The sequence below is a fragment of the Podarcis bocagei genome, assembly GCF_964188305.1.
Source record: "Podarcis bocagei genome assembly, chromosome: 16".
NCBI lineage: Eukaryota > Metazoa > Chordata > Lepidosauria > Squamata > Lacertidae > Podarcis > Podarcis bocagei.
This window is the reverse complement of record NC_138142.1, coordinates 34,448,276-34,463,288: the sequence shown is the minus strand read 5'-3', so window position 1 is coordinate 34,463,288 and position 15,013 is coordinate 34,448,276. Positions and strand designations below refer to the sequence as shown.

Below are 15,013 nucleotides of genomic sequence, written 5' to 3'. Positions count from 1 at the left end.
CTGCCTTCAGGGATCCAACTGTGAACTGAGTGTGAGTAAACTTCTTTTATCGGCTTTACTCAAGATTGTGGCGTGTTTATTCTTTTAAGAGGGATATAAGGGAACTTGCCAGGAACCTAATAGTAAGAGGCTTACACAAGCCTGCAACCAGCTACCTGCCATGCAATTAAAAGGGGAATGTGAAACTCTGCTAAGTTAAGGAACTTGCTAGCGCAAGTTGGGAAGGATGTTAATAAACAAGATAGTGGTACTCTGGTCACAAACTTAATTCGTCCCGGAGGTCCGTTCTTAACCTGAAACCGTTCTTAACCTGAGGTACCACTTTAGCTAATGGGGCCTTCTGCTGCCGCCGGCGCGCGATTTCTGTTCTCATCCTGAGGTAAAGTTTTTAACCCGAGGTACTACCTCCGGGTTAGCGGAGTCTGTAACCCGAAGTGTTTGTAACCTGAAGTGTTTTTAACCCGAGGTACCACTGTATATCCCCTCCTGCCTCCCTGAACGCAGTCCCCACGTGTTTTGCCTCCTTGCAGGCGAATGGTGCCCAGGCCAAGGAGGAAGTGGCCCGGCTGATGCGCGGCCTGAGCGCCCTCTTGGAGGAGAAGCAGTCGTCGCTGCTCAACGCCATTGAGGAGTGCCGGCAGGACCGCGTCTCCAACCTGAGGGCGCAGCTGCACGAACACCGTGCCATGATGGAGAACTCCGGCATGGTGGGCTACACCCAGGAGGTGCTCAAGGAGACAGACCAACCCTGCTTTGTCCAGGCTGCCAAGCAGCTGCATAACAGGTGTGTGTGTGGATGCAACAAATTTAAAATGGCACCCGGGGAAGTTTGTGCCATAATGGGAGAGAACTAAATCCCCAGGAGCTTGCTTCCCTCAACTTTTTCTTGGCTGGTAACACAAATGTGCGTTTCCTAATGTCTTACTGGTCAGTTATTGTCGGCAGCTAGGTGAGAAACCTAGCACTGGAAGTTTCTGGAAGGAGCACCCGCCGCCATGTGGCGTTGGAAAGTTTGGCAGTTAGCTCTGGTAGAAAAATCGAGCGACAAGTGTCAGCTTTCGAGGGGTTCCTTATGGCGGGTCGGTATTCCTTCATTACGCCGGTGCTTTTTTCGGGGGGGACGCAGGGGTATGCGTACCCGAACGGGAGAAGAAACTAAAAAAACCAAAATTTTTAGTTTCTTCTCTAGCACAGTGAATCGTCAGTTCCGTTGCTACCCCTGATGGCGGCCACATTTCCTGTCACGGCGTTTCCTGAGTCTCAGACGGAAGTGAGCGTTTAACGTGTGAAGCAGTGTGGAATGTGGGTGTGTGGTGTTTTACTGATGAACGTTTGGTCTCATTGAGGGGCAGTATTTCAATATGAGTAGGAAAATCAGACTGGAATGCAGTTTTTAATGCCTTTAACAATAACAGAAGCAGGCATGTGCGGAACGAGAGTGTTGTTGTTGTGTTGAGGGATAGCAACGTGGCCCAATGCCTTTTGTTGTTTCGTCATGTGGCGCACCCAGTGGTGTAAATAAAAATTCAAGCCAACATGCCAGTACATTGGTCAAAAAGCCGTGGTTCCGTAATGCAACAGGTACTGGGGCGCAAAATGAACATTAAAAAAACATCGTACAGTGGTACCTCGGGTTAAGAACTTAATTCGTTCTGGAGGTCTGTTCTTAACCTGAAACTGTTCTTAACATGAGGTACCACTTTAGCTAATGGGGCCTCCCGCTGCCGCTGCCACTCGATTTCTGTTCTCATCCTGAGGTAAAGTTCTTAACCCAAGGTAAAACCCATGTTTTGTGCCACGAACCCCGCTTTTTTTGCTGCCCCTGAAACTGAGTACAGTGGTACCTCGGGTTAAGTACTTACCATAATTCGTTCCGGAGGTCCGTACTTAACCTGAAACTGTTCTCAACCTGAAGCACCACTTTTGCTAATGGGGCCTCCTGCTGCTGCCGCGCTGCTGGAGCACGATTTCTGTTCTCATCCTGAAGCAAAGTTCTTAACCTGAAGCACTATTTCTTGGTTAGTGGAGTCTGTAACCTGAAGCGCATGTAATGCGAGGTACCATTGTAGTTAGGAAAACTAATGCAATATTCCGCACGTCTGAATGACCCCTGAGCGCAATCGATGAAAATAGTACAGATATATTGAAGAGAAGTGTGTATCTCTACTGCGGTTCAGTCTCACCTGACCTTTGCCCTCTGGGTGCTGTTGGGCTCCGTCTCCCATCACCCCCAGCGCGGGCAGCCAATGGGTCAGGGTGATGGGAATCATTGCACCCAGCGCCCAGAGGCTGGGCAGGACAGTAGGCCTCGGATCTGCCTTGGGAAACTGCTCCTCTTTGCCTGACCCCCTCTTTCCTTCCACCAAACCCCCCACCCCGCCGGCAGGATCGTCCGGGCGACTGACTCCCTCCAGGTCTTCCGCCCGGCAGCCAACTCGTCCTTCAGCCACTTCCAGGTGGATGTGAGCCGAGAGCTGAAGCTGCTCACGGACCTCACCTTCATCAAAGGTACGTACGGGACGTGTGGCGGCCGAGGGGGCTTTGGCGTGGTAGGAAGCGGGCCTCGAAGGGATGGGGCAGCAGGGTCGTGGCACCCTTCCCTTGCCCTCGCGTTCCGTGCCGGTGCCGTTCCGCCGGAGGAAATCCTTACCCGGTCCGGTTTGCCGAAGGAACCGCTGCCCTTGCGTGAAAAGCAGCGGGCGCAGATTTGTTTTTGATCGTAGCAGGACAAGCAAATTCCCCCTTGCCTGGGGCCTGGGAGGGGTGACCCCCTCCCAGGAGCCCTCAGGCCGCCCCCTAACAGTGGGGCTTGGCTTGCGCTGTGATCCTCCGAGGGAAGGTAGCTTGTGTGGCGCCGATCTGACAGGTCACGGCCCTTGAGCGCGGAGGGTAAGTATGGGGGCTGTTTCCCCCCCTCTTCCATTCCGCTTCACCCCATTCCCCCTTCACGCATCCCCCTCCAGACCCAAGGTGGGCTGGGTGGGTGTTCGATGCCCCCGCCACCCCGTCTCTCACATCGCCTCTGGACCGCACCCTGGGATTCTTGGCCCCGGTCAGCTCCATCTCACTCCCCCCCGACCTGCGACCCCTGCATCCCATGATCCATAGCCCACCCGATATTCCAGGCGCAGCGCCCGCCCCCCAGCGGCCCACCTCCGCCCCGTGCCTGGCTGTTGACCCGTCTCAGACCTCCTTTACCTCTCTTTGTTTATAGGCTTTGGCTGCTGCTGAGTCATCATCGAAGTAAAAAAATGAGGCAAGTCATCTCCCGCCCAGCCGACCCCCCTCCACCTCAGCCCTCCCTGAGCCGCCTGACACTCTCTCTCACTTCTCTCTTTCTCCTCCCTCTGCCCCCATCGCCAGCCCTCGCGCCTCCATCCTGCATCCTTCGCCTGCATCCTCCCATCCCCCTGTGTGGCTTAGGTTTGGTTCGGGTCCTCAAGATGCTCTGGCCGGGCCAAGCACCTCTGAGCACGTGCAGAGTAAAAAAAAAAAGGCTGCTCGGTCGCAGGGTTCCTTTCCGCTCACCGCTGATTCTCGATTTAGGTTTTGCTGTCAACGGTGTCCAAATACAGTGGTACCTCGGATTAAGTACTTAATTCGTTCCGGAGGTCCGTTCTTAACCTGAAACTGTTCTTAACTTGAAGCACCACTTTAGCTAATGGGGCCTCCTGCTGCCGCCACGCCGCTGGAGCATGATTTCTGTTCTCATCCTGAAGCAAAGTTCTTAACCTGAAGCACTATTTCTGGGTTAGTGGAATCTGTAACCTGAAGTGTATGTAACCTGAAGAGTATGTAACCTGAGGTACCACTGTAAGCGTTCACGGTTGGGACAACGAAATAGTTTCAGTTGCTTCCGCAAGGCATGACACAGAGGGGTGCTGGTTTGACGTAGAGAGTTCTAGGGGTCCTATGTCCACTGCCCCTTCCTTGCCCCCCAACTAAATTTAGTTCTTCCCTGCTCTTTCAAAACTCAAAAGCTTTTCTCCCAAAACAGTGGTACCTCGGGTTAAGTACTTAATTCGTTCCGGAGGTCCGTTCTTAACCTGAAACTGTTCTTAACCTGAGGTACCACTTTAGCTAATGGGGCCTTCTGCTGCCACCGCGCAATTTCTGTTCTCATCCTGAAGCAAAGTTCTTAACCTGAGTTAATATTTCTGGGTTAGCTGAGTCTGTAACCTGAAGCGTCTGTAACCCGAGGTACCACTGTAGCTTGACTTCTGCCAAAACTCTCCGTTGTATAATTCAGGGGTTTAGGCCACAATTCAGCCCCCTCAAATGTTGCTGGATTCTAAGTCCCATCAGCCCCGGAGGCAATGGGGCTACAGGGAAGCAAAATCCTAGAGGGTTGGCTACCTCTGGTTTTTGTTTAAACATTTCTGTCCTGTCTGAACTGGGGGCCACCCTTATTCCTGGGAAGCAAGCCAGGCAGTCGCCCGAGGTGACAAAATACCAGCAGCGAGTTGGTGAGCTGCCTCAGCTGTGTAAATATCATTGAATCATAGAATGGTAGAGTTGGAAGGGACCCCATGTTTCATCTAGTCCAAACCCCTGCAATGCAGGAATCTCAGCTAAAGCATCCATGACAGAGGGCCGTCCAACCTCTGCTTAAAAACCTTCAAGGAAGGAGAGCCCACCGTCTCCCGAGGGAGATGGTTCCATATCGGAGAGAGACTTCCTGTAGCTTGCAGAGATCTGTTGTGTTCTGGAGGACATCAACAGCAAAATCATCGAAGGGAGGCATTAGGCCTCTGAACACCAGTTGGGGAGAATTGATGTTGTGCAGGGCTGTGTACCAGCATTAGACAAATCCCAGATTCTGAACCGAATGGGGTTGATCCAGGGTTTGCCTGGACAGGGCTGAAGTAATCCTGCATCACTCACACCCAGAGTGAAGTGGGGCTCTCAGAAGAAGACACGTTTTGATTTTTTGACCATTAGTGGTCTGGGTTGAAGGGGCCAGGACTCTCAAGCGACTTTACTCCCTGTTGCCCAAACAAAAACATGGATAATACCCTTTTAATTCTCTGGCTTCCTTCCTCCACCCTTTTCATTTTAGAGGTCCCGGGTTACATCTAACTGAATTTTTACACGCATTGAAACAAATGTCATATCCATCCATTTTTCAATAGGGCCTAACACAGGATACGACCCCCTGAATCTTGTTTTTGAAAATCACCTCCCTCCTCTGCAAAATATTACAGTCTTCTTCCGATTTAACCAACAAACTGATAAAAAAAAATCTGAGGTAAATTAGCTCGCGTTGCCTTTCTAGACCCCACTGAATGCAGTGGGAACAATTCCTGCAGTGGACTGCAGTGTAAGTTGCATATTTTGTTTCCAAAAGGGTTCGTTTCTCTTTCCCCATCACCACCAAGAAATAATAATAATAATAATTTTAATTTATATGCCGCCCGTCTGACAGGGTTGCCCTGGCCACGTTGGGCGGCTTCAGGCGAATTAAAATACAGTAAGACTTCAAACATTTAAAACTTCCCTATACAGGGCTGCCTTCGGATGTCTTCTAAAAGTCAGACAGTTGTTTATCTCCTTGACATCTGATGGGAGGGCGTTCCACAGGGCGGGTGCCACTACTGAGAAGGCCCTGTGCCTGGTTCCCTGTAACCTCACTTATCGCAGTGAGAGAGCCGCCAGAAGGCCCTTGGCGCTGGACCTCACTGCCTCGGCCGAATGAAACTTATTATTCGTTTCATTTTTTACTGAAAGCAACTCAAAGGGTCTTGCGGCAATCATTCAGTGCTGTTTTCGCCCCTTTTATTCATTTTTGGGTCCTACGACAGGAGTGGGAGAAACTCATATCTAGCTCCCCAGCCCTCTCCATCGATGTCCTGGCCCTCTCAAGGCCACCACCATATCGCCTCAGCTCTCTCCTTCTCTTCTGTGTCTATTCAGCCATGGTCTGTCTCCTCCTGCCTCGACGCCACCGCTCTTCCTCTCCTCCTCCTCCTCTCTTTCTTCCCCCTTTCCCTTCCCACCCTGCTCCCCGTCTCTCGCACTCAGCCTCTTTCTGCTCCCCGGAGTCTCTCAGCAGCTTGCCCCGTCTTCCCGAAAGCTCTCCCCCCCACCCCGTTTTTTCGCCTTCTGGAACCCCCTTAGCCTGTAGCCAGTTGTCTGTCGGTCCGTGCAGAGCACCCGTCGCCTGTTGTCCGCAGCGGCGCCTGACATCGCCTGTCTTTGTCCCCTCTCCCTCCTTCTTTCTCTCTCTCCCCCACCGCAGCGCCGGAGGCCCCCGTGATCGACACGCAGCGCACCTACGCCTACGACCAGATCTTCCTCTGCTGGCGCCTGCCACAGCACTCGCCGTCCGCCTGGCACTACACGGTGGAGTTCCGGCGCGCCGAGCCCAAAGGGAAGGCCCTCAAGCTGTGGCAGCGCCGCGAGGAGGTGCGTGGCACCAGCGCCATGGTGGAGTACCTGGACACCGACTGCGTCTATGTCCTGCGGGTCAAGGGGTACAACAAGGCCGGGTTCGGAGACTACAGCGAGGACATCTACCTGCACACGCCGCCAGCGCCCGGTAAGACCCTCCTAAAAATATAGGCGGTCTGTCTTTCTGACACCCTGGGCATGTTTACCTGGAAATACTGAGCCAGCTTCAAGGTTCTTTGGGTCCAGGGGACCTTTGGCGATCAACTCGATCACCGAGATTATCTGCAGGTGTGTCGTCGGCTCTTTCCTGAGTTGACAACGACGAGAAACCGAGCCTTTAGAGCCATCAGCCTGGTCCTGTGGAACTATCTGCCCCTAGAGATTCGGCAGACACCTTCTGTGCCAGCATGGTGTAGTGGTTAAGAGCATAGTTGTTAAGAGCGATAGATTCGTAATCTGGTGAACTGGGTTCGTGTCTCCGCTCCTCCACTTGCAGCTGCTGGGTGACCTTGGGCTAGTCACACTTCTCTGAAGTCTCTCAGCCCCACTCACCTCACAGAGTGTTTGTTGTGGGGGAGGAAGGGAAAGGAGAATGTTAGCCGCTTTGAGACTCCTTTGATAAAGTGGGATATCAAATCCAAACTCTTCTTCTTTGAAAAGCCTGCCAAAAACTTTCCTATCCCACCAGGCAGGCGACGAAGAATGTGTCCTTCCCCAATGGTTAATTCATGCCTGTTTCAAACTTTTGAAAAATATTTTAAACTTTTTAAAATGGTTTTATATTGGTACCTTGGTTCTGAAACTTAATCCGTTCTGGAAGTCTGTTCCAAAACCAAAGCGTTCCAAAACCAAGGCGTGCTTTCCCATAGAAAGTAATGCAAAACCGATTAATCCGTTCCAGACTTTTAAAAACAACCCCATAAACATCAATTTAACATGAATTTTACTATCTAATGAGACCATTGATCCATAAAATGAAAGCAATAAACAATGCACTGTACTGTAAAATCAGTGAAACAGTATTGTAGATGATAAAAATGAACATGTATTTTTTCCCCTTACCTGCACTGTCTAAAGTGGCTTTGCAGCTTTTATCCATTTCCGCAGTCAATCAATCAATCAGTAGCTGAACTGGGTTCCACACAGTCACTAAAACAAAACAAAAAAGCCACAAAAACACAAAATAAATAGCATAAACAGACCTCACCGTGTGGCACTCAGAAAGAAAGTGTAACACTCAAATCGGAGCACGTTCAGCTTCCAAAAAAAGTTTGCAAACCGGAACACTTACTTCTGGGTTTACAGTGTTTGGGTTCCAAGTTGTTTGACAACTAAGCTGTTCAAGAAACAAGGCACCACTTTCCTGTACGGTTCTTGTTTTATTGTTATTGTTCATTGAATTTGTATACAGCCCTTCATCGGGGTGGTTCACAGTTTTACTGCTGTAAACCGCTTGGCTATTTTTAAATGATGTAGCGGTATACAGTGGTACCTCGCAAGACGAATGCCTCGCAAGGCGAAAAACTCGCAAGACGAAAGAGTTTTTCGTTTTTTGAGTTGCTTCGCAAGACGAATTTCCCTATGGGCTTGCTTCGCAAGACGAAAACATCTTGCGAGTTTGTTTCCTTTTTCTTAAATCCGTTAATACCGTTAAAACCGTGCTTCGCAAGACGAAAAATCCGCAAGATGAAAAAAACTCGCAGAACGAATTAATTTCATCTTGCGAGGCACCACTGTACAAATATTTTTTTAAAACGAACGAATGAATGAGCCCCATCTGCACTGTAGGTTTAAAGCAACATCAGACCACTCTAGAAAGCCAAAAAGTATCCCGGGAACTCTTAATATTTTAAGGGTGCTAGGAGTTGTCAGGAGAACCCTTATTCCCTTCCCAGGACTACAAATTCCCAGAGTGGTTTAACAATCAGTGCCTCTTCCTAAGGAACTCTGGGAATTGTAGCTCTGTGGTGGGGAATAGGGACCTCCTAGCGACTTTTTGCACCTTTGATAAACTACAGTTCCCAGAGTTATTTGGGGGAGAATCATGACTGTTTAAAGTGTTGATGTGTCCAAAGTTTCTACACCTCAAAAGCTTTTGGTGGGGACGGGTTCTTCCTGGTTAAGATTCTTTCTCCTCCTTTTCCTTCTGCCTGCCTCCCACCTTCGCCTTCTCCCAAGTGCTGAACTTCTTCCTGGACAACCGGTGGGGGTTCAACCGGGAGCGCCTGGCGATCAGCAAGGACCAGCGGGCCGTCCGGAGCGTGCCGGGACTGCCCATGCTTTTTGCCGCAGAGCGGCTGATGACCAGCTGCCACCTGTCGATCGACCTGGTGATCGGGGACGTGGCCGTCACCCAGGGGCGCAGCTACTGGGCCTGCTGCGTGGACCCCAGCTCCTACCTGGTCAAGGTGGGCGTCGGGCTGGAGAGCAAGTTGCAAGAGTGGTTCCAGGTACCCCAGGATGTGGCGAGCCCCAGGTGAGCAGCGGCTGTTCTGGAGGGAGGAAGAGGGGCAGGTTTTCTCAAGAAAATTGTCTTTTTAATTTCATAAAGTTTATATATACAGTGGTACCTCAGGTTAAGTACTTAATTCGTTCTGGAGGTCCGTTCTTAACCTGAAACTGTTCTTAACCCGAAGCACCACTTTACCTAATGGGGCCTCCTGCTGCCGCCGCGCCGCCGGAGCCCGATTTCTGTTCTCATCCCAAAGCAAAGTTCTTAACCCGAGGTACTATTTATGGGTTAGCAGAGTCTGTAACCTGAAGCGTATGAAACCCGAGGTACCACTGTATATAGAAAAACCTCCACCCAACTGTACTGCAAAAGGGATATTGATTAGGATATTGACTGAAATATTGACCAGCTTATTGATCAGGGTATAAATAGAAATACTGCTATATTGTAATAGCTCAGCTGGTTAGAGCGTGGTGCTGATAACGCCAAGGTTGCAGGTTCGATCCCCATATGGGACATACTGCATATTCCTGCATTGCAGGCGGTTGGACTAGATGTTCCTTAAGGCCCCTTCCAGTTGGAATAATAATAATAATAATAATAATAATAATAATAATAATAATAATAATAATAATACTGTACCCCACCCATCTGACTGGGTTGCCTCAGCCACTCTGAGTGGCTTCCAGCATAATAAAAACACAGCAAAATGTCAAACATTTAAAGCTTCCCTGAACAGGGCTGCCTTCAGATGTCTTCTAAAAGTTGTATAGTTCTTTATCTCCTTGACATCTGGTGGGAGGGCGTTCCACAGGGCGGGTGCCACTGCCGAGAAGGCCCTCTGCCTGCTTCCCTGTAACTTCACTTCTCGCGGGGAGGGAACCGCCAGAAGGCCCTCAGAGCTGGATCTCACTGTATGGACTGAATGATGAGGGTAAAGACACTCCTTCAAGGAGATAAATAACTGTACAACTTTTAGAACCGTCTGAAGGCAACCCTGTTTTCGGGAAGTTTTTAAACTTTTGCTTTGTCCCTTTATATTTTGTTGGGAGCTGTGTGATCTGACTGGCAGCCCAGCCAGATGGGCAGTGTATAAGAAATAAATGATGATGATGATTAACTGTCAGTCACTTATTGCGAAGGCTTATATTTCGGCCCAGGCTGGCTGGGGGCTGATGGGAGCTGGAGTCTGAAAACACCTCGGCCATGGCTGGCTCGGAGCTGGTGGGAACTGTAGTTCTTGGACTCCAGCTCCCATGGTAAGGAAGACCCTGAGGTTCCCAGGGGGCTGGGGCCTTGACCGCGGTGCGAGCCAGCTTCCTAGGCTCATGTGCCGTCGGACTTGTTGCTCTGAGGCCTAACTCCTCCTCTCCCCCTGGCCTGCCTCCTCGTTTCCCATGGCTCAGGTACGACCCCGACAGCGGCCATGACAGTGGCGCCGAGGACACCACCCTGGACACAGCGCCGCCTTTCGCCTTCCTGACCATCGGCATGGGCAAGATCCTCCTCTCGCACGGCGTGGCGCTGACCTCACGGGACCCCGGCAACTGCACTGTGCCGCTGCCTCCCCGTGTGGGCATCTGCCTGGACTACGAGCGGGGCAAGGTGACGTTCTTCGACGCCGTCTCTTTCCGCAGCCTCTGGGAGTGCGGCATCGACTGCTCGGGACCCGTCTGCCCCGCCTTCTGCTTCATCGGCGGCGGCGCCCTGCACCTCCAGGAGCTGGTGGCCAACCGACAGGAGCGGAAGGTCACCATTGGCGGCTTCTCCAAGATGGACTGAGCGTCTCTTGGCATCTCTTGGCGTGAGGGAGGCGGAAACCGAGCTGGAGGCGGCCTCCGGTGCACGAGAACAGTCATCCCTCCCGCTAAACGGGCCTCTGGGCGCCTGTTGAAAGCGACGGAGGATGCCCATGGCCTACAACAAAATGGCCACCCTTCCGCTCGCGGGCCATACTGAGATTTGCCCCGCCTGGCGGGCTGATGGACCTTCCAGCGGATAGAAGAGACTCTGCCTTTCGAAAGACCGCGATCCTGTTGTAGACCTCCCCTCGTAGAACGTTTGCTGTGGAGATAATTTTGTGGGGGACAGGGACGGGACGGAGCAAGGTGCTGCCCCCATAAGCTACACTGTGTGTGCTTGTGGGGGGCGGGAATGTCTTTCTGTTTCATCAGGTCCTTTGTTTTTCCTACCCCCGCTACACCCCAACATCTTTTCTGGTCCCTCCGTGTCCTTGTGCCTTGGGGTGGGGGGCGCTCTCCCAGTTGGGATGCTTGCCCCAAAGACTCTGAAGGAAACTAGCTCCCTGTGGGGCAGGAATTTTCATCTGTGGAGGAGGTAAGGATGTTTCGTTTGATGCATGGACGAATTAGGGATGTTTTTAACCACACACAATCTCCCTTTTTTAAACTCTGTAATCCATCTGTGCTCTTTCCCCCTACATCATTCCATCGACACCCCACCACCAGCGACGGGGTGATTGGCACCTGTCGCGTCTCTCCTGGTCTGACTCCAATTTTGAACTGAATGTTTTTTAAAGCTCCCCCCTTCCAAAGAGCCCCTTCCCCAACTTTGCAAGTCTTGCAAGGCCTCACAGGTGCCACACCCTCCTCATTTTTTGATCGAGTCCCATCTCTTATCTTGTCTACATGATGTCAAAGTCTGTTTTTTCCAGTCTGTCTTGGGTTTTGCAAACCGTGGATTTCTGGATTTTTGGCAAAGGGTGTGAAAGGGCAACGGGATGAATAAGTCACCCCTGTTGGGGGGGGGGAAATTGAGAGTCCCCCTCCAAGGGAGAAAGGGAGGTGGGTGGGACAGAGGAGGGTGGGCAGGGGTGAACTAAGGCAATCAAAACTGTTTTCGTGCAGGTTTAAGATTTTATAGTGTAGATCTGCCTGTTCACTTCAGGATTGTTGTGATATTAAAAAAAAAAAAAACATTAAACGGAACGGTGAATCGCACCCGGCTCTCTTCTGACTGACTGCATTTGTTTTCTGGATGTTGCTTCTCCATGAAGGTCCCTAAAATGGATCCTTCACACACCTGAGATCTCCTCACTGTTCCCTAAGGAAGCCTCATTTCGCACCCAGAACATGACACTACGGTTTCCACTATTAATTTCTATTATTCTAAGTTTCAATGCCTGGTTTTCTTTTGAATGTCAGTGTGTAAGGAGAACAGACATCCCTGCAGGACACCCCCACTCCCTGATAGCTGCTACCCACCCCCCAAAAGAAAGGAAGGTGAGTCACTTTCATCCACCATTAAGGACCGCCTAGGTAGAGATGATGCAGGGATGCGGGTGGCGCTGTGGGTTAAACCACAGATCCTAGGACTTGCCGATCAGAACATCGGCGGTTCGAATCCCCGCAACGGGGTGAGCTCCTGTTGCTTGGTCCCTGCTCCTGCCACCTAGCAGTTTGAAAGCACGTCAAAGTGCAAGTAGATAAATAGGTACCACTCCAGCGGGAAGGTAAACGGCGTTTCCGTGTGCTGCTCTGGTTCGCCAGAAGCAGCTTAGTCATGCTGGCCACATGACCCGGAAGCTGTACGCCGGCTCCCTCGGCCAGCAAAGCGAGATGAGCGCCACAACCCCAGAGTCGGTCACAACTGGACCTAATGGTCAGGGGTCCCTTTACCTTTACCTTTAGGTAGAGATGGGCAGATCCTTCTGGCATGTGCAGACGTGATCTAGTGGGTCCTTCTCCTGCACATGTCTGAGAATAAAAGGGCATGTAAGTTAGGAGGGAGCAAGAGCCTCAGGCCCTCTGTGCCTCTCTATGCGGCCCTCAGAACTGTCCCTGGGCCGCTCAGTTCTTTCAACAGGTGTTTGGTTCTGGCAATAGCCAGCAGAGGGCACTGCAGCACTAGGAACAGAGATATTTAAGTTTATGCTGTTCCAGCCAATAATTAATTGCTAGTTTTGTTGTGACTTGAGGGAGTTTCCACAGGGCAGCCTTTTGCAGGCTAGTACCTGCAGAGTGAGGGTTGCAGAGAGGTCATGGCATTTTCTGCTGTGTTTTCTGTTTGCAAATGCAACAACGAAAGAAGGAAGTCTGGTAACATCTTAAGGGCTAGGCTCCATTATTATGGCTTATGGCATGCCCTTTCATTTGCTAGAGTCTGCCTCATCCATGATCTGAACAAAGCCTACTGTCTACTAGTAGTAGTAGTAGTAATTATTATTAATATTGTTGTTGTTGTTGTTGTTGTTGTTAATTTTATTATTGTCTCCTGCTGGTAGCCACCAACCATCAAGAGTCACTGAGCAAGAAGAAAACACAATAATACATATCATTATTAAGCCAAGTTACAGGGAACCAGGCAGAGGGCCTTCTCAGTAGTGGCGCCCTCCCTGTACAACGCCCTCCCACCAGACGTCAAAGAGAACAACAACTACCAGACTTTTAGAAGACATCTGAAGGCAGCCCTGTTTAGGGAAGCTTTTAATGTTTGATGTATCACAGTATTTTAATATTCTTTTGGAAGCCGCCCAGAGTGGCTGGGGAAACCCAGCCAGATGGGCGGGGTATAAATAATAAATTATTATTATTATTATATCATTATAACACGCAAAACAATAACAGTAAGTGGAAAGTTTTAGAGCTTTTTTTAAGTTTTAACCAAAGTTGCTTAGCTTTTTTTAAAAAAATAAATAAATCTCAAAATAATAATAATGAAGTTTTAGAGCTATTCTTAAGGAAATTCACCCAAAAAGAATTTCCTGGACACTGCAGCGATATCCACTGTTTCAGACTGCCGTATTCTGGATGTATGGCAGCCCTACTGGAATGCATCTTCCTGTAGGAAAGGTAAGCTCCGCCTCTGTTTGCATCTGGCCCTGCCCACATGTGTCCCCAGGAAGGTGGTCCGTGCTGCAACATGGCTCTCGTGCTGAAAAAGTTCCTCTGCCTTTGATGAACCAGCATGTTCCGATGTAAAGGTAAAGGGACCCCTGACCATTAGGTCCAGTCGTGGCCGACTTGGGTTGCAGCGCTCATCTTGCTTTATTGGCCGAGGGAGCCGGCGTACAGCTTCCGGGTCATGTGGCCAGCAGGACTCTGGCGAAGCAGAGCAGCGCACGGAAACGCCGTTTACCTTCCCGCCGGAGCAGTACCTATTTATCTACTTGCACTTTGACGTGCTTTTGAACTGCTAGGTTGGCAGGAGCAGGGACCGAGCAACGGGAGCTCACCCCGTCAAGGGGATTCGAACTGCCGACCTTCTGATCGGCAAGTCCTAGGCTCTGTGGTTTAACCCACAGCGCCACCTGCATCCCTTATGCTCTGATGTAGTAGCGGGGAAAGTCTGTAGTTCAGGGGTAGAGCATCTGCTTTGCATGCAGAAGGTCTCAGGTTGAAGGTCAGAAATTCTTCCTGTATGCCACAACAGCAGGAAGACTACTCCTCTCACAGAGATGGAAACAACAGGCTATTCCGACAATTGAAGAATGGCAGCAGAAAGTATTGGAGTATGCAGAAATAGCAAGGCTAACTGGAAGAATCCGACAGCAGGATGATGAGAAATTCCAAAAAAGAATGGTCCAAATTTATGCTATACTTAGAGAAAACTGTACATAAATAAAGACACTCACAGGACTGAAATAAAACTCATAACGTTTCTTGTAAACATTTGGTTAGATCACAAGGTGTAATGCTGTAATATAATAGGGAGCTGCCTTACACAGCCAGACCTCTGGGGTCTATCTTAGCTCAGTATTGTCTGCACCAACTGGCAGCTGCTGCTCTGCAGGGTTTCATGAAGGGGTCAATCCCCAGCCCTACCGGGAGATGCGAGCGATTGAACCTGGGACCTTCTGTTTGTCCCCCCCCCCAATAATTTTTATTACTTTTTTCCAAATATCTCAAACACAATACAGCTTAACAATATTATTCTCCTTTCCATCTATATCTTATCCGAATTAACTTCCCTCCACCCCTCTTCTGGCTTCTCTACATTGCTCTTACTTAAGCGTGATTACTATATATACATTCTGTAAGGTAAAGGTAAAGGGACCCCTGACCATTAGGTCCAGTCGTGACCGACTCTGGGGTTGCGGCGCTCATCTCGCTTTATTGGCCGAGGGAGCCGGCATTTGTCCGCAGACAGCTTCTGGGTCATGTGGCCAGCAGGACTAAGCTGCTTCTGGCGAACCAGAACAGTGCACGGAAA

The 15,013-nt window shown here is 50.3% G+C and overlaps 1 protein-coding gene and 1 long non-coding RNA gene across 3 annotated transcripts in view; one reads left to right on the top strand and one right to left on the bottom strand.

The window, feature by feature from the left end:
* Positions 1–11,640, top strand: part of TRIM46 (tripartite motif containing 46) — a 26,072-nt gene extending 14,432 nt beyond the window's left edge. For both annotated transcript variants that reach the window (XM_081173537.1, XM_081173538.1), the window contains exons 6-10: positions 531–784; positions 2,387–2,508; positions 6,239–6,538; positions 8,569–8,866; positions 10,249–11,640. In XM_081173537.1, coding sequence (XP_081029663.1) covers positions 531–784; positions 2,387–2,508; positions 6,239–6,538; positions 8,569–8,866; positions 10,249–10,624 — 1,350 coding nt within the window. In that variant the 3' untranslated portion in view covers positions 10,625–11,640. The remainder of the gene's footprint in view (positions 1–530; positions 785–2,386; positions 2,509–6,238; positions 6,539–8,568; positions 8,867–10,248) is intronic.
* Positions 8,787–15,013, bottom strand: LOC308575359. Its single transcript, XR_014002810.1, has 3 exons — positions 13,552–15,013; positions 12,487–12,558; positions 8,787–8,882 (listed from the first exon to the last, which is right to left on the bottom strand). It is a non-coding gene; the product is annotated as an uncharacterized lncRNA (long non-coding RNA).